The 25,034-nt window shown below is 50.2% G+C and overlaps 1 protein-coding gene across 4 annotated transcripts in view; it reads right to left on the bottom strand.

The window, feature by feature from the left end:
• TSPAN14 (tetraspanin 14) overlaps positions 1-25,034 on the bottom strand; it is a 55,316-nt gene that overhangs the window by 15,971 nt on the left and 14,311 nt on the right. For 3 of the 4 annotated variants that reach the window (XM_025434283.3, XM_049109085.1, XM_049109084.1), the window contains exon 2: positions 10,388-10,485. In XM_025434283.3, the coding sequence (XP_025290068.1) occupies positions 10,388-10,468 (81 nt within the window). In that variant the 5' untranslated portion in view covers positions 10,469-10,485. Of the gene's footprint in view, positions 1-10,387; positions 10,486-23,446; positions 23,586-25,034 lie in introns of those variants that run through there. The other variant, XM_035715417.2, reaches the window with a different exon arrangement.

Here is a 25,034-nt window from a genome sequence, read left to right as displayed (position 1 = left end):
GGTCAAAGAACAACAACTGAAGTGTAGATCCATTCTGATTTACCTGGCCAGTCCTTGCTGGACGGGAGGGGGGGTCCAACACCTGCAGCTCAAAAGCAGCCCCCATCACCCACGATTTAGTGGCCTGGGCCTCTTGTATGATTGCATTTCGGCGTCTATAAAGGTACTTCAGCAATTCTTGCAGGCCTCAGAGGCCTTTCTGCAGTGAGCTCAAGGCAAATCAGCAGTGGCAATGCGACCCTCTCAGGGTCTGCCCCATTGGCCTCTGGTTCTTGCAAGCCCCCTGGCTGTCAGAGGTTGACATTCACAGAGCTGCTTATGGGAGTCCCAGAGTAAAAAACAGGAGGGATGCCTGGGTCCCCTGGCTCAGCAGTTGAGCGTCTGCCTTCGGCTCAGGACGTGACCCCAGTCTGAGGATCGAGTCCTGCGTTGGGCTCCCTGTAAGGAGCCTGCTTCTCCCTCTGCCTGTGTCTCTGCCTCTCTCTGTGTGTCTCATGAATCAATCAGTCAATCAATCTTAAAAAACAAAACAAAACAAACAAAAAAAAAAGCTAGAAGGAAACCCAAGAGTAAGCCAAAACTCAAGGCCAGAGCAGTGCTGAACAAACAGCACAAGTCAGCTGGTCCTAGTTCCAGTCTCTACTCTGTAACTTCCTGGTGACTGGACTTGGTACTAAGTCCAGGAACTCCTCTGTGCCTGTGATTTCCTCTGCAAAATGGCCTTTCCTGGGTCATAGGAGAGCTGTAAGGATTGAAGGAAGTATCACAAGTGACTTGCTTACCCCAGGGCATGGAGTCAGTCCAAGGGAGCTCTGACCTCCTGCACGGGAGGGGCACAGAGCAGAGACATCGAGGGGCCTTCCAGATGCCACCAATATTTGCTGGCCTAAAGACTCTCCGCGTCACCCACCCCCAATAACTCCGAGCTCCAGTCTTCGTCCTAAGACAAAGTCCTCCTTTCCAGGGGCATCTGTTTCATTAGATCTCAGAGACAACAGTGAAATAGAGTTTAGGGAAACAGAGCCTCTGAAAGGGTTTTTGAGCAAAGTAAGAAAGAATGATGGAAAGAAAATAGGACAGAGTGGAAGCAGCTAGAACACAATGTCAGCTCTGTTTCTAATTCACCCTGTGGCTTTGAGCAAAACATCCCTCTCTTGGAGCTCAGTTTGCCAATCTGCAAAACTGAGCAGCTGGGAGGCCAATAACCTCCAACGGTCTATACACCTCCCACTGCCTAAGCTCTGCCATCTAAATCATTAGGCAGGTGGAAATCCCATGGTCCTGGCACTCTCCGGGATAGGGAATCCTGACTCTAGACCTGGTTAGTTCAAAAAACACCAAAGATGCCTGTGGCCACTTAAAACACCAACAATTCAAATTATTGGCCAGAAAGGACACCAGTGGGCACAGACTGTAACCCAACCTGACCCTGGGCTGAGAGTGAGTCTCAAGATATACCTGTCGGGGTTAGGAAGCCTCATCCCTCAAGACTGTAGCCACTCTGAACCCCGTACAGTTCAGGGAATACCACTGTCATATAGTCCCACATTCAAAGAGTCTAAACTAAGCCACTTCTCAGTGGGAGTCTGGAAGGTCTGGGAGCCAGAAGGGATGCTGCAGCCCAGCTTCCTCATTACAGAGGGAACCAGGGCCCAGGGCAGGATGGTGCCTTGCACAGGGTCACACAGCTATCACACACCAGCTTTTCCTCCTGCCGGAAGGGTGGTTCTGAAAATAAGCAGCATGTGTGCCCTTTCCAACACAACCAACAAACATGCTAGGGGCCCCAGTGAGGAGGGGTAAGGACTACCCAGAGGACTCTGGGGCAGTTTCCACAGATGTCTCTGCATTTCCAGATAACAGAGAACCCACCCCCACCAAGCCCCGCCCAGGAATAACTGTGCCGAGACCTCCCAAAGGAAGGAAGGAGGAAAGGCAGAGTCATCCAAGGGAGGTTATAGGCAGCTCTCCAGGCCATGGAGAGAAGAAGCCCCAAACCAGCCTCGGCCCCACCTTCACCCCAGTCTCTACCACTGCTGGCACAGTTCAGTGAGGACAGTGCAGAGAAGACCAAAATACTAGGCCAGAAGCTGGTATTTCTGTAACGGGCCAGATAGTAAATATTTTCAGCTTTGTGCTGGATAATCTCTGTGTCGACCACTCAATACCGCTTTTATAGCAGGAAAGCAGCCATAGGTAATAAGTAAACAGGCAAGGCTGTGTTCCAATAAAGTTGTAGGTACATAAACCGGCAGAGCACCAGGCCTGCAGGCCACAGTCAGCCAAGTCCTGCACTGGACTATCACACTGCAACCATCTGGACCTCGAGACAAAAGACAGGATTTCCTTCAGCTTGGCACACGAACCCCGGGGCACCCCTATAATTCAAGTATCCAACCTAAACTGTCTTTATAGTACCTAAACAGGTCGTAATAAATAGTCTAAAACTGTAAAAATTCCAAATAATACATTTCCACGATGCGGTATTTTACAGCAGTGAGAATCAATGATCCACTACATACAACAGCATGAATGAATCGCATACACAATAGTTAACAACAACAACAACAACAAAAAATGCCAGAGTCAGAAGACTATTAAGGGAGTGTTACGGACGAGATGTTGTGTTCCTCAAAATCCGTATGTTGATGCCCTAAGTCTCTTAACATGGTGTTTGGAGGTGGGCTTCTGGGAGGTAATAGGGTTAGATGAGGTCATGAGAGAGGAGCCTCCAATATTTGTATCCTTATTAAGAGGAAGAGAGACCGGGACGCCTGGGTAGCTCAGTGGTTGAGCATCTGCCTTAGGCTCCGGTCGTGATCCCAGGTCAGGGGATTGAGTCCCACATTGGGCTCCCTGCAGAGAGCCTGCTTCTCCATCTTTCTGTGTCTACCTCTCTCAGTGTCTCTCATGAACAAATAAATGAGTAAATCTTTAAAAAAAAAAAAAAAAAAAGAGGGAGAGAGACCAGAGCTCTCTCTGCCATGTTAGGACACAGCAAGAAGGCATCCATCTGCAAGCCAGGGAGAGAGCCTCACCAGAACCCAAGCATGCCAAGCACCCCAAGCCCAGACTTCTAGCCTCCAGAAATGTGAGAGATTAAACCTCTGTCCTTTAAGTCAACAAGTCGATGGTATTTTGGGATGGCACCCTGAGCTGACCAAAACAGGAGGAATGCTTCAGTGAAAAAACTACATCTAGTATCTAATCAAAAGTCACTAGACAGGGGCGCCTGGCTGGCTCAGTATCTGAAGAGAGTGGGACTCTTGATCTCAGGGCTGTGAGTTCAAGTCCCACGTTGGGCATAGAGCCTACTTAAGATACAAAAAAAAAAAAATTACTAGATAATCAAGGAGGGAAATAAACATGATCTATAACAAGGAGAAATATTCAGTAACTAGAAAAGGATACAATCAGGACAGAGAAGGTGTAATTAGCTAAGACATGAAAACAGATATTGCACATATCCTGGGGGATTATAAAGGGAAATACAAACATGAGGAAAGAAACAGAGAACAGAAAGTCCAAATGGACTTTAGAAAGTACAACACTGGAAATGAAGAATTCACTAGATGGGTGAATTAGACACTGTAGAAGAAAAGATGAGTCAACTTGAAGACAAAGCAATAGACACTATTTGAACTAAAGGGTAGGGTGTGGGAGGAATTAAACAGAGCCTCAGTGACCTATGAGACAACAGGAATCGGAGAAGAAAAAGGGGAAGAGGGTTATATTCGAAGAAATAATGGTCAAAGTAGTCCTAAAACTAATGAAAACTATAAACCCCAAAATCCCAAAAATGGGTATTATTCTATCAAATTACACCCCAATAGAGGGAATTTTTTTTTTAAGATATTATTTATTTGACATAGGGCAAGAGACCACAAGCAGGGAGACGGATAGAGGGAGGAGAAGCAGACTCCTTGCTGAGCTGGGAGCCCAACACGTGAGGCTCCATCCCAGGACCCTGGGATCATGACCTCAGTCAAAGGCAGACACTTAACCAACTGAGCCACCAGGTGCCCCAGAGGTGATAGTTTTAAAAGTATTTTTGGGAAAAAAAAAAAAAGAGAGAGAGAGAGAAAGAAGAAGGTGGGAAGATGGGAACCAAGATGGGAACTGGGCATGCCCACACACAAGACCAATCAGTAGACTGCGCCATGCCAGCAGTCTACTAGGGGAGGATGCAGAGCTGTACACATTACCAGCTACCTGGCCTTGACACTACCCCATGAGCAGGTAATAGTCATACGTGCCCCGTGAACACCCCTTCCTCAGAAATCCCTGCTGGTGGTCCCAGCCTCCCACGTGCCCAAGTGAGATCAGGAGCTGAAGCCCCGCAGGGAGTAGCATTCACGGTGTTCTAGTGGAATCCCCGATTAAACAATCCTTGTCCTTGGCCAGTGAAAATGTGGAAAAATACACATACACACCCAGGAGATAAGTCGGTCTACTTCGTATAAATTGGGGCAGCCCTTCTAGAAAAGTAACTTTGACTATAAATATGTCAGCCAGGTCAAAACAACATACACACCCCTCCCTCCTGACCCATTTAGTCTCCTGGAAATCTGTCCTAGCAAATCATTTCCCTCCTTTGCCCAGAGGGAGGAATCTGTACCACACCAAACTAATCACTGCATCCTTATCTAGGATAGTAAAAAAAAAAAAAAAAAAAACTGGAAACAACCAAAATGTCCAATATGGGAATTTCCAAAAATACAATCAAGAACACTATGTGGCAACCTAAGATTGTTCTGTGCTAGGGGATGCTGACCCACGACTGCAAGGGGCACTCCCTGACCTGGGGGTCAGGCCTTGGGGTGTGGTGTTACCCGGACAGAGTCCAGCTCAACTAAAGGCAATTCTCCATCATCAGTCCAAGTGATCCAGAGACAGGAGCTCACCGCGGGATGTAGGGAGGCCCCTATCAAAGGAGCACAGTAAAGGCCTAGGAACAGTAGACCCTCTGCCCACAGAGATGCTGGGAGCAGGGGGAGGGAGCGGACTGTCCACTCCTGCACCAGACCCGCTCTGCCTCTCGTGTCCCAGCTTGCCTGGGACAGTCCTGGGATACACCTGTCGTTCTGGCTGAATTCTTAATAACCTCTCTTTTAAGGTCTCTGGACTTGGACCATCAACTCCAGGTTCACCCTACTCATGGGAGGCCTTTGTGGCTTTGAAGGAAGGGACCTGAAGCCTCGCTGGTCACAGAGTACAAACACCCATGGCTCTCGGGTCACCACCAAGAAACAGGCTGCCTGTTGGGCTCCAAAGCGAATTCCCGTACACTCCACAAGCAGGGAGCTGGGCTGGGCTCAGACCTGCCTGAGTCTCCGCAAAGGCCAGTGGCAGGGGCCTCTCCTGTCTGTGAAACACAGGCCCATTGTCTGTGCCACAACAGGCCTTGGTTCTTCACTTTTAATCCATCTCTGAAACAGCTCCAGGCAAGGGCTTTATCTGAACCTCTGCAGATTAAACTCAATGCTGGTGGCGGGAGGCAATCCCGGAGTTGCAGACATGAGTTGCAGACATCATCTGAATCATCCCCTGCAGAGGATTTACTCAGCGAAACCAAGAGAGCTCACATTCTTGGTGGAACCAGGTGGGGTGAGAATGAAAAGGGCCACACACAGCTCTTCCTCCAGGGTCTACCTCCCTGGGCAGCCCCTCTTCTGCAAGTCAAAGGAGATGGTTTTTTCTTCTTAAGCTGGGGGGAAAGTATACACAATATACAGTTTAGACATCTTAACCATTGGTGAGAGCATAGCTCAGTGGCGCTCAGGACAGTCACGGCGCGGTGCACCACTGCCACCATCTTGCAAACCTGGCACTCTGTACCCACTCAACACTAACGTACCCCTGTCCCCTGCGCTGGCCGCTGGCAACCAGCCTTGTACATTCTAGCTCTATGAATCGGACTCCTCTAGGTGCTGCATATAAGTGGAACCACACTGCATTGGTCCTTTTGGGATGACGGGCTTGTTTCACTTGGCATGATAGCATCAGAGTTCACCCATGTCGCAGCATGCGTCACAATTTCCTTCCTTTATAAGGCTGAAAAATATTCCACTGCATGTACAGAGTACATTTTGTTTATCTACTCATCTCTGGGTAGACACTGCGGTTACCTCTATCTTTTGGCTGCTGTGAATAATGCTGCTGTGAGCATAGGTGTGCCAACATCTCCCTGACACCCGGCTTTTTAATTCTTTTGGGTCTATGCCCAGCGTGGAATTGCTGGATCATATGGTAATTCTTTTTTTTTTTTTTTTTTTTTTTTTTTTTTACATTTTGAGGAACATCCACACTGTTTTCCAGAGTGGTTGCTCCATTTTACATTCTCCCCAACAGTGCACGCAAGTTCCAATTTCTCCACATCCTTGTCAACACCTGTTACTTTGGGGGGGGTGTGTGTGTGTGTGTGTGTGCGCTTTAATAATAGCCACCCTAATGGGTGCAAAATAGTATCTTCTTGCAGTTTTGATTTGCATTTTTTAAAGATTTATGTATTTATTTGAGAGAGAGAGAGAGAGAGAGAAAATATAAGCAGGGAGGAGAGGCAGACAGAGAGAGAGAGAGAGAGAGAGAGAAGCAGGCTCCCTGCTGAGCAGGAAGCTTGAGGTGGGGCTTCCCCCCAGGACCCCAGATTACAACCTGAGCCAAAAGCAGCCACTTAACTGACTGAGCCACCAGGACCCCTTGATTTGCATTTTCTTAAGTCAAAGTCATTTTGCACTCGAAACAGGTCTAATATAACCAAAGAATACCAATAATTAAAGAAAAAAGGCAGAGGGACACCAGGCTGGCTCAGTCAGTGGAGCACACAACTCTTGATTTTGAGGTCATGAGTTCAAGCCCCACATTGGGCGTGGAGCCATCATACACACACGTACATACGTACATAGAGAAATACATTAAAAAAAAGTAGGGGATCCCTGGGTGGTTCAGCGGTTTAGCACCTGCCTTCGGCCCAGGGCTTGATCCTAGAGACCTGGGATCAAATCCCACATCAGACTCCCTGAATGGAGCCTGCTTCTCCCTCTGCCTATGTCTCTGCCTCTCTCTCTGTCTCTCATGAATAAATATATAAATAAATAAATCTTAAAAAAAAAAGTAGAACATGCCAGTGCTCCCACAATGCCATGTTGTCTAGAAGCACTGTTTCCCTGACAGTCCGGCGGACAGCCACATCCCCGTTTGTCACCCCAAAAGAGTATTAACAGTCCCTTGGAAAAAAATCTCAGCCCTGAACTGAAGGGAGAGAGCTTTAGAAACCCTGTTAGAGTGTACAGGTGTTGGCTATAAAGCATGCCAGTGTGCAAATAATTCTGAATGAGGCAGAGGCTCAATAAAACCTCATGTTTGTTGTAGCTCCAGCACTGGTCAGAGAAACGGCAGGCTGCCTTCTGTATATCAGAACCTGCCTACTGAGCCCAGGTCTGCCAGCAAGGCTGCAACCCTGTCCCTCTGCTCACTGTTAATTTGTCAAAACAGAACAAATACAGAAACTCTCTGTGCAACACAATTACCTCTGTCCTGCTTCAAACCAATGGGCGGAGGAGATATAAAATTAAACAGGACTGGCTCTGAGTTGTTAAGTGTTGATACAAGGTGATGGGAACATGGGGGTTTGTTTGATTTTGGTATTTCTTCCATTTCAAAAAGAAAACTTCTCTGATGACATAAGGCAGGCATGTGATCGTGTACGTTTCAGCAAACCCTGGGAGGCAGGCGGCAGGCCTGTGACACCGACATTTCACAATGAAAACACGAACACTACGCAGGATCACTCAGTGTGGGTGCGAGGCCAGACCAGCCCCTGCGTGAGGGCCTCCCACGGCACCCAACATGCGCTTTCTGGAGGGCTCAGCACCCCACGTCTCGGGCCTCCCCCCACACTGAGCTCCTGTGCAGATGAAAGCAAGTTGCTACCAGGGACCCAGCAGGGAGGCGTCTGGGCCATCCTCCCAACCAAGCTCTCTCCTGCCTCGTTTTCCTGACTGCTCCTTCTCGTCCCTTCGCACACTACTTGGGCCCCAGTGCACACTAACTGAGAAACGGACCCTGACCACATGCACTGTCGGTCCTGTGGAAGGCCGAGAACACAGCAGAACCCTTCAATCAAGCAGCCTTGCTGTGATTCCAGATGCAGGACCTCCACTCTGCCAATTGGGCTGCCCAGGTGTCATTAGTGGGCAAGTTGGTAAAGCTTCCCAAGAGCAAAGAATCTGTTCTTTAAAAAAAAAAAAAAAAAAAAAAAAAAAAAATTATTTATTTATTCATGAGAGACACAGAGAGAGAGAGGCAGAGACAGGCAGAGAAAGAAGCAGGCTCCCTGCGGGGGACTCAATCCCGGGGCCCGGGAATCACACCCTGAGCCAAAGGCAGAAGCTCAACCACTGAGCCACCCAGGCATCCTGCAAAGAATCTGTTCTGCAAAGAATGTGAAGAAACGGAGATTAGCAGGGCCCTGCCCCAACAACGGGAAGTTTTGCTCTCTCTGCAAAATTCGGGACGATCTTCAGAGGACAAGGCACAAGACCAAGCAGGCACAGCCTGGGGGTGGGAGGGAACAACAGGACTGCCGGGTGTACCAGTGTCCAAAGTGTCAGACCGCCTGCCTAGGCCAGGGGACCCTCCACCAGACACCTGGCCAGTGGGCGGGGCCTCCAGGTGCGCCAGGGAGGGAACATGGCAGTCCGGAAGCCCTTCACTGAGGAGATAAGGCAAGCACAGGCCTCCCATTAAGAGAAGCCCGTGGAAACCACATCGAACGCCCTGTATTAATCTTGTTTCAAGGGAAATGATGAAGTTGCTGGTGACAGCTTGTTCAGGGACAGAAAAAGATGAGGGGTGAAAGGCCAAGCCACTGAATCCCACCTTGTTTCTCTAGGACAGAAAGCCCCCAAAACTTTGAGATAAATCATTAGGAGATGATGCTGTGAATAATCAATGGTGAAAGCTGAGAAGCCCCCGTAAGTCTGCTTTGTTTGCAAGAGTTCTGGCCCAAACAGGCCGCACCAACAGCCACAGTAGAAGCACAATGTGGCGTCACGGCCACTCGTCCTGTCCCTCCTTCTCCATATGCACCCCCGCCCCCCAGAAGGTGACAAGCAATGCTTGCTGAAGATGCGCAATCACGTCCCCTCAGCCACCTGCACAGACTCCGCGTCTGCTTCTTCCGGGACGGATCACACTGGTGACACACACAGGCTGCGATACCTCCCCCGGTGCCCTGACCATCTCCGGCCAGTGCCCGGGTTTTCTGCTCTTCTTTAAGGCAGGGGTCCTTGGAAGAACTGTCCTGAGTCACAGTCTCCACTGGCTCGCATCCCATTGGCTCCTCAGCCAGCTCCAGGGGGTCTCCACCCCCCGGAGCACACGGCAGCCCCGGCCAGGGTCACCAACAACCTCCACTGTGTCAATGTCCATGCCGATTTTCCATCCTCATCCTGTGTCATTCCCACCCCCCACCCCCAATGGCACAGCTGACTGGTCCTCTCTACTTGAAAGGCTTCTCCGGCACCAAGTCTCCCGGCCTTCCCTCGGCCCACCTGCTCACAGCCAACTCTGGAGTGCACTTTCCTCTTTGGGGTCACCTCTAGCACCCCAGGGCTCCAGAGTCACACCTCTCCCCTTCTCAGTCTATAAGCCCCCTTCACGTCTCTGTTGTCACTTGTGTCCCCTCCCCCTGTACTCCCCGTGCTCCAGCCCCATGGCCTTCTCTTGGCCCCTTGCACATGCCTAGTGCATTCCGGCCTTTGCAAATGCTGCCCTTCCAGCCCACAGCTTTCTTCCCAGACCCCCCACCCGCTGCCTCTTCACTGATATTCTGGTCTTGCCTGCCTAAGTCACCTCCCTGGAATGTCCTGCCCCGGACTCCCCAGCCAAGGAGCTTCTCCCTCCCTGCTCTGCTGCTCATCAGTAGGCTAATGCCATTACTGATTAAACACAAGCACCGTAAGAAACAGGGCTTTACTGCCCTTGTCCACTCTTACCTCTCAGAGCCTAGAACAGGGCCTGGCCCCCAGTCAAAGGTGCACGAGGCACCCTGCTGCCGATGTCTCGTTGGGAGCACTCCCAGGGCAGGGAAGGGGGAAAACAGACATGCACGTGGGCCAGAGCTCCAAGTGTTCCTGAATTTCCAAGTCTGGGGCGGGGGCCCGTTAACCCGGCTTTCGGTCACCCCGGCCTTCCTGTCAAAGTACTTACCAGTCTACTTTATAACTAACCTGCCGCTGGTTCTGCCAGGGCAGGGCTCGTTAACCTTGCCTACCTTCTCCTCCAGAGCCTTGCAGGGGGCCTGGCACATCAACTGTACAGAAAGAATCACGATCTACTGAATAAAGGATGAAGCGAGGAAGCGAGGCCGCTCTCAGTGACTCACCCAGAAGACAATGTTGTAGCTGAAAAGGAGGTACTTGTACCAGCAGCTGACCTCGGCATTAGAGTATCTATAATAGTGCATCTTCTGAGAAGCGGGATCTGTGGACAGACATGGGAGTGATGAGAAACTCAGTTACATAACATCTCCTACCAAACCCACTCCCCAAGAAAAAGCAAAGGTGAGGTTCACACACAGACTCCAGAAATCTCCAAAGTGTTTCTGTGTTCCTGCATGAGTCTAGGCATAGCTTTACTACCAGTGCCAGCGACAGACTAGGCAAAAATCATGTTAAGTCAACTCTCCAAAAACAGACAAAAAAAAAGAGAATTTTGAAAGAATGGAGGATGCCAATTTTTATTTCTTTTTTTTTTAAAGATTTTGAGAGAGAGAAAGAGCGAGCGAGAGAGAGAGAGAGCATGCAAGAGGAGCGGGGTGGGGGGTAACGGGAGAGGGAGAAGCAGGCTCCCTGCTGAACAAGGAGCCCCACGCAGGGCTTGATCCCAAGACCCCGGGATCATGACCTGAGCTGAAGGCAGGTGCTTCACCGACTGAGCCACCCAAGAGCCCTGAAGATGCCAATTTTCAAAGTGTCTCCTAGATACCAGGCCTTCCCAGACATTTATCTCATCACCTCTCCATTGGGTGTTGACTTTTCAACTTTTCAGTTAAGGAAAGAGGAGTTAGGAAGGAAGGTCATGGGATTTGCCCAAAGCTAAGACAAAGAAAAAAAAAAAAAATACTCGACGAGGCCCAGGATTTGAACCAAGGACAGGGGGTTCCACAGTCTACATCCCCTCCACCCAACCACTACCTGGGGTAGGACAGCCAGGGGTAGGGCGAGCCAATGGAGAAATGGAGACTTGACCACTGAGAGGCACTTTGGGAAGAAGAGATGAAAAGCAGGCATGACCTAACCCAGGCCAGGGAAGAAAAGTCAGAAATAAGGCCCCATCCCATTATTTGTTCAGCTAACATGTTCTCAGACAACCTCCCAAGCTCTGTCCTCACAGAACGACGAAGGTGATGTGGCCCCAGGAGCCCACAGCAGCCAGCATACACCCCATTCCTCCCTCCCGTCCCTCCCCTGCCTAACTCCCCCCCCCCACCAGGTTCGGCCTCCTGAGGCTGTGAGTAAAGCTCAGACCACAGAACATTCTGAGGGCTGCACAGAGTGGGCGGGACGGGGAGGGGCATTTTTGCTTTAAATCTGTGTTCATTGTCCAAAGCCCCTCAGAGAATCCTACAGAAAGGAGGGTGCCCTCCAAAGGGAATTCTGAGGACCTGACCCACCTTGACTACTTTCCATTCTGAACCCAATAGCAAACAACCCAGGTGGGCCCTAACTCCTCCACCCCCCAAACCCACTGCCAAAGCAGTGGCTCAGTGGTGGGAAGGAGGGGGTGGCCTCACGCTGACCCATGGATGGGGGGTGGGCAGGACCTAGGGCGCACAGGGGAATGTTCACCACCCGCCATCCTCAGTTCACCTCCTGCTTCCCGGGGGTGAGGAGAGGGGCAGATCCGACCAGGGCCTGGGAGTGACCTCCGTGGCCTGGCTGGAACATTCCATCAACACAGTGATGACAAGCAGGGCCAGGAAAACCACATCCCTCTGGAAATGGGTGCTGTGACCACTCAACCCTCCGGGTGCAGCACCAACGGGCACAGCAGGCCACGACACCACCACCCAGCTCACCTCCTCCCTTGGGGGGGGCGCGGGAGGGTCTGGCCCCTGTGGTCTCAAAATCCAACTAGGAAGGGGACAGCAACCCAGCTACCACCCACCTCCCCACCCCCCGCCCCACCGTCAGCACAGCACTTGCTCAAAGGTCCCCTCCAGGAAGGGAGCAGGAGGGCAAGCCCAGGTACCGAAGGACACCATGGGTCACAGGCCACACAGGAGGCCTCAAAGCAGCCTGGGCCATGCTGGGCGGCTGAAGGGCCCCACTCCTTCCTGGGGCCACACCAACTGCCCCGGGCCGTTCCTGCCCTCTGGAGGCCCCAGCATCCTCACCTAGAACTGACCCTAGCGTCGCTGGTGTTGAGGCCCAGCTGGCAGCATCAAAGGACTTACTCCAGACACACCTCGGGGCTCCACCCTCTGCAGGTTCTGCGGACAAGGTGCGGGGTGGGACCCAGAATCCACATTTTTGACAAATTCCCCAGCGATTCTGACACACAATCACGCCTAACATACCAGGCATTAGCCTGGGGCTTCTGCACAGGTAGAAGGCCCTGCTTGTGCGGCCAGCACACGGGCCAGGCCTGCGGGCGAGACGGCTCTCAGGAGGAAGCCAACCACGTTTCACACATTACAAAAACCCCAGAACGCTGGGTTTTTCTCCAACTACAGAGGCCTGTCTTCGTGCATATAGACAAACACTTCTTTTAAACCTAAAACCCAGGGATCCCTGGGTGGCGCAGCGGTTTGGCGCCTGCCTTTGGCCCAGGGCGTGATCCTGGAGACCCGGGATCGAATCCCACATCGGGCTGCCGGTGCATGGAGCCTGGTTCTCCCTCTGCCTGTGTCTCTGCCTCTCTCTCTCTCTCTCTGTGACTATCACAAATAAATAAATTTAAAAAAACAAAAAAAAAACAAAAAAAAACACTAAAACCCAGGTCAGTTTATCCCACAGAACAGTCTGCTTGGCCAGAAATGGCCTAGAAGGAAACACAATGCTCTAAATGGTGGAAACCCTGTTAGGGGCAAAACAGGCTGCTCCTTGGAATCATCCGGCACGACTCTTCACGGTCCCTAGAGAGGCCCAGGTGGGTGGCCGTACCCCCATGGAACTGGCCCCCCGACACGGGGGAGAGCTGCTCAGGCGCGGGCCTGCAGGTCAGGAGTCGAGGGAGGGCGCCCTGGACAGCTTCAGGCCACCGTGGTGAGGCTCTGGCTCTCAGGGCCCTGAAGCACTACACACAGCCCGACTCCCCCAGGAGACCCACTGATCAGCGCCCGTCTGTCTGTCTGTCTTCCGCAGCATTGGCACCCTCACCCCTGCCCCGGCTTGGGGCCTGTGGGAAAGGACCACCCTGAGGTGATACGGGAACTCTCCCCGTAGAGACCCCTGTTCTCCAGCTCTGGCCTATTAACGGTGGAGAACACAGGCCGCAGGGACTTCATGGCCTGCAGGCTCTGGAGAGGGATCTCTCCTCCCTCACCATAGGTTTCACCCTCTTTCATGTGGTCCCGAAGGCCTCACCCCACAGACACACACAACCGCCCAGGAAAATCTCTGCTTTCATAGACGTCGGGCTCCAAACCCACACCCAGAGAATCTCAACAACTGGGACATAAACTCCCAGCCCTTATTTCCTGGAAACTGAGCCATCTGGAACAATGCTAGCCAGGTCCACACCGGGAAGGACTAGAAACACCCACATCATCCACGTACCACACTCCGACGCATCCCCTAAACACCTGCCAGGCCCATCCCAGAGCATTCACACCGGGCATCACACCATTTCTGTTGAACCAAGATAATTCTAGGAGGCCTGGGGGTGGGGATGTCCCAATGACACTATTTCCCCACCCAACTCACAAATGAGGAAACCGGGGAGGGGAAGCAGTTCAGTCTTTCTTCACCCACTTGTTTAGTCCTCCCCATGGGACGATAAGGCACTGAACTAACCACGAGGTGGGGAGAGTCACCCCACTTCCCTGCCCCTACGGAACCTAGGGAGCAGGAAGGAAAAAGCTGCCTCGGGCTCTTGCACAGCTCTCTACTCTGCTGGCCAGGGGGTGGAGAAGCAGATCCTAAACTGCAATGTCACCAAAAGATCCTGTCTCCATAGGGGCACATCCCAGAGTATAAACTGAAGGAGGCAAGGGGAAGGTCTGTTTAAACCCCAGGCTGCGCCACATCCTCCCACACAGGGCCCTTTGGGTGGAGCCTCAGTTGGAGAAGGCCAGTGCTGAGCTCTAGAGGTCTGGCTCAGCAGCTTCACCGCCTCAATGAAGGAAAAAGAACGCACAGGTACACCTGAGGTGCCAACCTGAGAGTTACCCACAAAGAACCCCAAGGTGGACAAACGCACTGGGGCGGCAACTAGAACCCAGATCTGACTCAACATTCAGCAGAAATGACTCCAAAGTGACTGTGTCCCTGACAGCTCACCGTATCTCCTAAACCAAGTTACATCAGAGGAAAGCAGAACTTAGATCCCCAGCAACAAATTCAATTCAAACCAAGGCCATTTAGGGGCACCTGCTGGCTCAGTCAGTAGAGCATACAACTTTTGATCTTGGGGTTGTAGGTTTGAGCTCCACGCTGGGTGTAGAAATTATTAAAAATACCATCTTTTAAAAAACAAACAAACAAAAAAAAACAATCAAGGCCATTAACCTTAAAATACACACACACACACGCAAAGAATCTTATTTTAGCAAAATAACAAAATATCCTAAAAGATGAATCAACTTTTCACAAATACTAATTATCACTGCAACAGAGAAGACTCTCCAAAAGCTATTCTGTAGCTTTTGTATTATGTAGAAATACACAGAAAACCACCATCAGAAAAATTTAATTCCAAGCCCTCAAACTGTCTCCGTTCCAGAACTTATTAAAACAGAATAAAGCGTTTACATGGCAAATAGGAGGCATGTTGTTTGTCAAAACATCAACTTCTCGAAACAAGGGGGAAGGTTAGAATCCTTTAACAGTGCTGAGAGAGCTGGCTAGCAGTCTGGGAGCTAACTAATAAGCCAAAATAAATCTAAATATTTAAGGTTGCAAGCACACACACACAACACAGCATTTCAGGACATCACCTTCACTTTTGAGCCAACAGGAAAAAATAAAAGTATTAAAATACCAATATGAAACAGTGTTCATATTCCCATACAATTAAAGGTAGCATTATCTTAAAGGGAACACCAATGATGTCTTCAGCAGCTGCAGCGATTATGACGAAGGGTAAAAATCTACAATATATAAAAATCCATACTTAAAAGACTCCCAGCATTAGACACGAGGGCAAAGGATATGGACATTATATGAAATGGAAGGACAATATAACCAATACACGGCAAAATAACCAACACATCCCCAGAAGTGAAACCTAAAAACAATCCAGAGACCCTACTTCATGTTACACTTTCCAACAAAATCACCATCCTACTACTGACAAGCCCATGGTGAGGATGGGCAAGTTCGTACCAGGTTGCTGGGATGCAGAGTAAACTGCTACTACCTTTGGGTAAGTGATATGGTCACCATATTCAAAACCAAAAAACGAAAAAGTCACACCCTTAATCCAATAAAGTCATGACTAAGAATTTGCCTCCAGAAAATAAACCAACAGCGGAAAAAAAGAATACGCATTAAGTATGAAATCTGAACATCATGGTTTGCAATTATGGAACAATTTGTAACCATGCGGTTGAAGGCCAAAATGGAATATAAAAGTATGGAAATGGTTGCACGGCGCGGTGGACTTCTAAGTGGTTCTGGAAAAACATCTCCAGTGTTGTACTTACCATGACCACCTCTGCAATGCAAACTGGCCATTGCTGGGGAGAGGGTGTGTCAATCTCAGAGGTTACTGGCCCCCCAACGTGATCACCTCTACTGGCATTATAGACAGGGCTGGTCTACCTTGGGATTATTTCAACCTGTACGATTCCTTCCTTCTCCCTCTCCCTGTTTATTTATTTTTAAAGATTTTATTTATTGGAGAGAGAGAGTGTGTGTGCACGTGGCAAGGGGAGCACAAGGAGGGAATCCTCAAGCAGACTCCCAGCTGAGCACAGAGTCCAACTGAGGGCTCGATGGATCCCAGGAGACCCTGAGGCCATGACCTGAGCTGAAACCAAGAGCCGGACACTTAACCAAATGAGCCACCCGGGCGTCCTAGCTCCCTGTTTATTTTTAATTAAAAAAAAAAAAAAGCACATGCTCAACTGTAAAATAGTTGGAACAGTTCAGAAGTATAAGAAGTGAACTGGCAGTGAGAAACCACTGAACACTGGTTTTCACATTTTCACCGTGACCCACAGTACGAAACACACTAACAAAATCAAGCCAGCGCCCACATACTCGCAGGTGCAACTGAGCCTCATGAAACAACACCTCCTCTTATGGTGTGTCATGCATTCTAGATTTGCTGTTTCAATTTTTTTTTCAAGATCATGCCTGAACTTCCTTTAAGAAACAATTACTGTAAAAGTTTTTTGAGAGAAAGAACAGGGCAGCCCGGGTGGCTCAGTGGTTTAGCGCTGCCTTCAGCCCAGGATCCAGTCCGACGTTGGGATCCCTGCATGGAGCCTGCTTCTCCCTCTGCCTGTGTCTCTGCCTCTCTCTCCCTCTGTCTCTCTCATGAATAAATAAATTTAAAAATCTTTAAAACAAAAAAACAAAAAACAGAACCTAAGCCAGGCCTCCCTTCACCTTTCCAGGGGACCCTTTCAATTGTTAGCTGGTCTTGATATTTATACCCCATAGAATGGCTCTTAGAAATTTCTGTATACAATAAATAGGCCTGTGTTACTATTCCTTGGCTTTCCAGGTCTAGGTACTACCTACCTACTTCCTACCCTGGAAGGAAATGAGGGGACTCTTTTTACTCCCCCAGAAACCACTTGGCCCCCAGGCCCCTTTACTCTTCTCCTTTCCTGTACCTCCACCCCAATTAAACTCTGGCCATGGCTAGAGTGATTTTCACAGTTAACATTATTATGACCACTTCTGCCATCAAAGTGAACCATATAAACCATAATTACTTTTCCTGCACAACTTCTTGTTCTCTGGAGTTAATAATTCTCTTATTTTTCTGTTTGATTTCCTCTAAACTTCTCAATATTCAACCCCAAATTCAATGCCAGTTGTCCAAGTCTCCTCTCAGTAAGTTCATTCACACTAGATGTTCTATTTCTGTTTCTTCTTCCAGAAGAACACTTCCCTGGAGCCTATGGAGTTCGATCTGGACTGGTGCACAGAAGTCCCCTTACCTCAATTCGGGATACAGCCCGTGAAAGATCCAGTCTTTGCTCCCCTTGGTGAAGAAACGTTTCAGCGCAAAAGGCACAGTATGCCTGAAAACAGCTTTAGTCTATCTTCATTCCTGAACAGAAGTTTGTGTACAGAACTGGAAATCAATTTCATGGAGAATGACAGGAGTGTCACTCTACCTTCTTCTATATTCCAGCGTACCGAGAAGCTGTGAAACCACTTGGATTTCTGATCCGCATGTTTGATGTGTTTCTCTCGATAAAGCTGTAGGGTCATCCCTTTCTCCCCAGCACACTGAAACTTCAGGGTACTGGTCTGGGTTCATCTTTGTCCACTTGGCTCAGCATCTGATGAGCCCTTCCAATATGGAAACCAGTATCCTTTTAGGCAAAATTTTTTTTGATCATTTTTCTCACTGAATTTCTCTCTTTCTGCAACTCCTATTAGGTAATGGGAACCCTGCCTCATCCTTCTGCTCTATTATTCATCTTATCTTTTTTTTTTTTATCTGTTTCCTAGAAGACTAGTTCCTTGAATCTTACCTTCTAATCAGTCTGATACTCTTGTCCTGCCCTTATCTTTTAAACTTTTAATCATTTTGGTTTCAAAATATCCTTTTTTATAGGGCCCTGTTCTTATTTCATGGATAGGAGATTTCTCTTATCTCTGGGAAAAGGTCTAATTTTTTTCAAAATGTTCTTTCTAAATAGGATGTTTCTCTCAAGTTACTTTCTTTGTTCTCTGTTTTGCTTCCTTTCACGTTAGGCATCTTCTTCAGATGTTGGTATTTCTCATAACGAAATAATTGTCATGAGGAAGGGTAAATGCCTAAAAACTAGCTAGAAGCCTTGAGTTCTGGGGCAGGTGAGTTTCTGTGTAGGCTGATCCAGAATTTGCTGGGAAATCCTTGTTGTTGGCTTCACTAATTCTTTCCTCTTAGGCCACTCAGGTTCCCTCAATGAGGACTCTCCTCCCTGGAAGCCAAATGGAAGTAGAAGGCTGGGATGTGGTCTTCCATATGCACCTCCAGAAATCCCTAGAGTTTCATAGGTCCCTGGTGTTTCCTTCTAAAGAATAAATCTCCAATGTCCAGCAAAGGGGAGAGGGTGTCACCAAGCATCACGGAGGAAAGAAAGTAAACCAAGTATCTAACCATGTCAGCTACTTTCCACTAATTCTTACATTTGGCCATGTCGGCTGCTTCTCTGAACCCCAAACCCAAAATAACAATGTGGTGACACCAACTTCCATATTTTAAACTGGGTCACTCATCCATCTATTCCTGGCTGGCAAATTTTTTCTTGTCATTTCTTCTCCCATTCCTCCTGTCCTTGTAGACAGATTCCTTTTTAAAAATTCCCTTTACCTTGGGGCACCTAGGTGGCTCAGTCGGTTAAGCGCCCTGGGCTTCAGGTCGTGATCTCAGGGTCTTGGGACTGAACCCCACGGTCGGGCTCCCTGCTCAGAGAGGAGTTTGCTTGAGGATTTTCTCTGTCCCTCTGCTCCTTACCCTGCCCACTGGCTCTCTCTTTTTCTCTCTCTCGAATAAATAAATAAAGCTTCAAAAATAAATAAATAAAAAGTCTCTTTAACTTTTGTGGAGTTCTATAATAAAGTTAAGTTAGGTGTGTCCCAATCCACCCATTTACACCCAGATCTCTAGGAAGACTGCAAAATACTTTTAGTTGCCATCTTTTTACTGAGCAAAGTGAAAAACCAGGAAGCGTAATTTATCACCATATAAAAGAAAGGGAAAAAAAAAACAAAAAACAAAAAACTTGCAGATGTAATTAAGATAACTGATCAATCAACCTTAAAACTGTGAAATTATCCAAGTGGGTCCCATGTAATTTATGCGAGCCCTTAGAAGCAGAGCTTCCCACCAGCTGAGGGCAGAAGTAGAGAGGTTCCAAGCAGGAGAAGGATGCAGTGCCCTGTTGCTGGATCCCAGATCCAGGAGCCACGTGTGGAGCAGGAGTTAAGGGTAGCCTTGGCTGACAGTCAGCAAGGAAGCAGGACCTCAAACCTGCAACAGTCAGGACCTGAATGCTGCCAACTACCAGCATGAACTTGGAAGTAGATCAGTCCCAGAGCATCCAGAAAGGAACGCAACCCTGCCAGCACCCAGGTGTGGGCCACGCAGAACCCTAAGCAGACGTCCCAGCTGAACTATGCTCTACCCAGCAGCACTGTCCACCTGTAACCTGAGCTGGGACCCCCACCCCCCACAGTACCCTTGCTGTCTCCTCTCTCACTCACTCTCCAGTCAGCCATTCACCAAGGCTCGACCTTTCCACATGGCTTGCAAGGCCCCAGCATCAGCATCTGGCCTAATCAAGGCCCATCCCAGGAAAGGGAAGCCGGATTCCAAGGGAGCTGGGGGTCCTGCTGCACTTCCAGGTAACACAGCTTAAGCCCTGGACATCCCTACCACCCAAGACGAGATGGGATGCCCGGGGGGCTCAGCGGTTGAGCACCTGCCTTCAGCTCAGGGCGTGATCCTGGGGTCCCGGGATCACACATCGGGGAACCCGCTTCTCCCTCTGCCTCTCTCTCTCTGGGTCTCTCATGAATAAATAAATAAAATCTTTTAAAAGAGAGAGAGAGGGATCCCTGGGTGGCGCAGAGGTTTAGCGCCTGCCTTTGGCCCAGGGCGCGATCCTGGAGACCCGGGATCGAGTCCCACGTCAGGCTCCCGGTGCATGGAGCCTGCTTCTCCCTCTGCCTGTGTCTCTGCCTCTCTCTCTCTCACTGTGTGCCTATCATAAAAAAAATAAAATAAAAAAATAAAAAATAAAAAAAATAAAAGAGAGAGAGAAAAGAGAGTCCTCAGGGCTCACTGGGTGCTGGGGAACATTCTCAGGCCAAAGAAAGAGGCAGGCCTCAGGCGACAAGTCTAGGAAGGGATGGGTAACTATGGAATGGGAATAGGTTCCAGTGAGAGAGAGGGTCACAAAGGCAGGCCAGAGTGGGCTGGCTCATTGCCCACAAGAGTGAGGTGGCCTCAGCCCCAAGGCACAGCCACCCACAATGAGAAGGACTCAGATCCACAAGTTCTCAACTGCTCTCTGAGTCATGCTCAGAGTCAGAAGCCCCATCTATGCCCTGCTCTAGCCCTTTCCCCTGAGGGCCCAACTCCTCATGGCCAGGGTCTGCCAGAAACAGTGTGAACTGACATGGTGGCAGCAGCCACGCAGAGGTATCCAGAAGTTTGATTCTTCCTCAGGGCAAGACACTATAAAGCTACACGAGGATGAAGGTGGCACCCTCCCTTAACACGGGGTCACAAGCACCCTGCTGGTACACAGGTGTGGGAAAAGGAAGGTTCCCAGTGTTCAGAGACTGGAGGCCCAAGGGATGGCCTCCATGTGGATGTCCAGGAAAAGCCCAGGCCACCAGCTCCAAGCCCCAGCACACTCCCCCATGAGCCTGGGGTTCTAACACTTGGTTTCCTGTATGAAACCCTGAACTTTAGCAAACACAGCATTAGGAGTTTCCACCACCAAAACCCACAACCCAAAACCTGCTGAGTCTAAGGCGCACCAAGGGGCCTCCTTGTCGATCCGGTGAGAGGTGAGACCTTTGTCTACCTTAGTGCTGTCACCAGGAAAGAAGCAGAGGGAGGGAGAGAAGTGGGTCGGAGGAGGGAAGCGGAGAGCCAAGGGCTCAGCGGGAGCCATGCTGGGCCTGGAATGGAGGTCACTTCATCCAGTGATTTTCAAACTTACTATTTTTATTACTTTGTAAGCTATAGGAGTTTTTGTTCAAAGAAATTCTGACCCAGAAACCCAGCACGAAGACAGACAGAGCAGGTCACTCATCTCAGGAGTCTGGGAGGAAAAGGGGAGGCTCCGTGAGGCACACACTTGAAAATGAGGGGTCTGGCCCAGAGGATCCCAAATTCCAAAGAACATGAGAATCACTCAAGGAGTGCTTGCCAAACTGCACACGGAGAGACTAGTCCAATAGAACTGTGACAGACCTGGAAATTCATGTTTTTAAGAGCTGTCCTTCACAGCAGTCAGTGTGAAGGGACCCTTGCTGGCCAAATCTGGAAGAATCTGAGCATCAGAATAATCAATTATAGTAAGTGGATTTTTAACTCACTGAGTAAAATAAGAATCAGCGAGTCCACTTTGATATACATAAATACGTGGATACATAAACGGAGAAGAGAAAGTTCTTTACAGCAGAATGCCAAATGATGAATGTAGAAAGGAATTCATGGAAATAAAATATCACTGTTCGACAACCAGGACAGAAAGAAATTGTCCAGAATCTTCTGTCAAGAATCATCAGTGGGGGATCCCTGGGTGGCTCAGTGGTTTGGCGCCTGCCTTTGGCCCAGGGTATGGTCCTGGAGTCCCAGGATCGAGTCCCACATTGGGCTCCCTGCATGGAGCCTGCTTCTCCTTCTGCCTGTGTCTCTGTCTCTCTCTCTCTCTCTCTCTGTGTCTCTCATGAATAAATAAATAAATCTTAAAAAAAAAAAAAAGAATCATCAGTGTTTGGGTCCGTTGGTTCTGTTTGGGTCCGTTACAGCTGCTACAAAAAAAGTGGCACAGAGTGGGTAGCTCATAAAGAAGGGAAATTTCCTTCTCACAGTTCTGGATCCAAGATCCAGAAGGATCCTTGGATCCAAGGTCCAAGATCAAGGCCCCAGTATGGTTGAGCAAGCCTTCTTCCAGGCTCCAAGCTGGGACCTTCGGCTGGGCCCCCACCTGGAGGAAGAAGCAAGGGAGCTCTGTGGCGTTTCTCTGAAGGGTGCTAATCCTATCCACCAGGGCTCTTCCCTCATGACCTAAGTCACCGGGCTTAGGTCATGATTTCAACATGTGAATCTGGGAGACACCTTCAAACAGGAACAGGTTCTAAAAACAAGTTGATGAAAGTTTGATGAGAAACAGCATGTTTATGTCGTCTCAGAGTATCTCCCCATAGGACACTTATTAATTACAGAGAACATAAAAGTAACTCAGCAGGGGAGAGACCCAGCAGAGCCCACCTTATTAACTAAGTCATCACGGTTTCCATCACCCGTAATGAGGCAAGCCAACGTGGGTCCCTCCAAGAGAGGACACATTTCTGTGGTATCCCTGATGAAAGCACAGAACATGAATCTAATCCGAAGGAAAAATCTAAGAAATTCCAATTAAGGGAGTTTTTTTTTTTAAAGATTTTATTTATTTATTCATGAGAGACACAGAGAGAGAGAGAGAGAGAGAGAGGCAGAGACACAGGCAGAGGGAGAAGCAGGCTCCGTGCAGGGAGCCCGACATGGGACTCGATCCAGGATCAGGCCCTGGGCCGAAGGCAGGCAGTAAACCGCTAAGTCACCGGGTCTGCCCTGATTAAGAGAGATTCTACAAAATAAGTAGCCTCAAATCAAAATGTACAGCTTGTGGCCATTTTCCTTAAACAAAGAAACAAACACCAACAAACAGAACTACAACCTTAGGTCAAACAACCAGCCTGGGGCCCCGGGAGAGATCCTGAGGATGAGTCATCCCACAGCTCACCGGGCAGCATCCAGATGTGCAGGCCCACCCAGGTGAGGCAGGGCTTAGTCACCCACAGCTGCTGCCCCCCAACTTCTCAGAAAGCTGGGAAAGGAGGCCCCGCACCTCCCTGTCTTCCCAGCTGCCGTCCCCTCTGCGGTGGCAGGTGAAGCTGTGGGCTGGCCGGACGCCGGGGAGCCCCCGCTGCCTTGGGGCCTGGCGCCCCGATCAGCCCTAAGTTCTTGAAACGTCTGCCCCCAGAAGCGGGTAGTACACACAACGTGGAGCATCTGGACCCCGTTCACAGTGACATCTCCAACGTGGGCAAGACCCCAGGAGGCCAACACGCTGCGAGGTGCAGACCTCGGGAGGCTCGGGGTGCACCCCAGGCCCCCCTGAAATCTCAACTAAGGGCCCGGCGCAGGGCTCCCTAGGCTGGCGTAGGTGTGCCAAGGAATCCTCCAGTGTGCAAACCCGCTAGGCCAGTCCCTCCCAGTGCAAAGGCTTTTGTTGTGGGAGACAAACACCCCAGACTTGATTCTACATGTCTGGGCACCTGCTGTGTGCAAGGCACCCAGAATGAGGCTGGGGAGACCGAGAACTCACCCTGACACCCGGGCCTGACTCAGGGGCCTGGGGCCACACCACCCTCCGTGAATCCCGGAGTCTTGAAGGTGCTGGAGGGCAGGAGCCCGCAGGAAGGAAGGAGGAGGAGGCGGGAAGCTGGTCAGGAAATGCTCTACAGCAATGATGGATTAAAGGTGAACGAGGTGAGAGCTCCGCCTCCAGACAGCTGCCAACTTGCCCTGACATGGGGACACCACACTGCAGCTCAGCAGAGTACCCCCCAACTGTCCCACCCACAGCACCCCACCCGGGGGGTGCCCCAGCTCAGGGCCAGGCCTTGTGGATGAGACACTGGGCGCGGCTGCCCCCGCAGAGCTGCCCCCGCTGGGGCCCCAACAGCACACGTTCCGGGTGATGAGGGGGCCCACGCGTGGGGAGAAGTCAGCTCTGCTCCAGTGACTGCGTCTTGGCCACCCCTTCCGGGGAGGGTTGGGCCTGCCCAGATCTGCAGTGTGCTCTCTGCAGGAGTTTGCCCTGCGCGCGCCCGGCTCACCCCCGACACACAAAACTATGTAAGAGACTTAGAATTACACACACTGCCTCCCTTTCCTCCCACTTTCCATGCCTGAAATGCCTGAAGATTGTGGTTCCAAAATATCAAAAATCTCTGTACCCAAAATTGCACAGTCTGCTAACGGTAATACTGTGTTTTGAGACAACCAACCCACTTCACTCCAGGGACAGCACTGGGAGCACCCCGGAATCCTGCTCGGGTCCGCAGCCCTCTGAGGCCCGAGGCCAGGGCAGGGCCTGGCTTCTGGCTTCCTCCCAGCAATGCAAACAGCCCGGGGTGGGGGCGGGGGGGAGGTTCACAGGGCAAAGAAAACAAAACAAACTTCCCAAACAAGCTAAGAAAAATGAAGCCTGCTAGGAAAAAAATAAAGAAAACTTCGTGCCCCAAAAACACAAAGAGAAAAGGAATGGGGGGGGGTAGTTTTTTTTTAATGCAAATCAATGGTGGGACACTGCTGGAAAAGGCTGAGAGGGGTCAGATTAGCAGCTCAGTCCCTAAGCAGAGTCCCAGAAGGCCAGCCTCCCCCCCGCCCCCCGCCCGTGGCTGTGCAGGGAGCCCTGTCTCCTCCAGCCTGCAGACTGGCGCCCCCAAACCCCCCCAGAACGAGGTGGGCAGGCGATCCTAGTGCTATCAAGGGAGACCTCAAACTTTGTTCTGCTACAAAAATAAACGTGTGGTCCTTTCTGAACTATTCATTTGAACTTCAACATACACCATAACCTCCTTCTAGAGAATGTTTTGTGTTTCTATTGAAAAAACAACATTTACAACCTGATTCTGATCCTGTCGTCCAGCTGGGACAGATGGGGCGGGGCGAGTGGCACCAGATGGCTGAGGGAGGCTCCCTGCCACCCTTCACAAAGGAGGGCTCCGATTACCCCCTCTTATCCCCTCGGCTCCGTGCCCCAAGGATGACCTCGCCAGCAGGCTTGGAGGAGGTGCCCGCAGCTGCCGGCAGAGGGGCTTCCTGGGGGCCCCCCCCCGGGGGTCCCCCTCCCCGCACCCAGGGATAGCTGCTGGAAACCGCACAGCCCAGTCGGCAGGGCCAGCAGG

Source organism: Canis lupus, chromosome 4 (genome assembly GCF_003254725.2).
Source record: "Canis lupus dingo isolate Sandy chromosome 4, ASM325472v2, whole genome shotgun sequence".
NCBI classification, from domain to species: Eukaryota; Metazoa; Chordata; class Mammalia; order Carnivora; family Canidae; genus Canis; species Canis lupus.
This window is presented reverse-complemented; position numbering and strand designations above follow the sequence as displayed.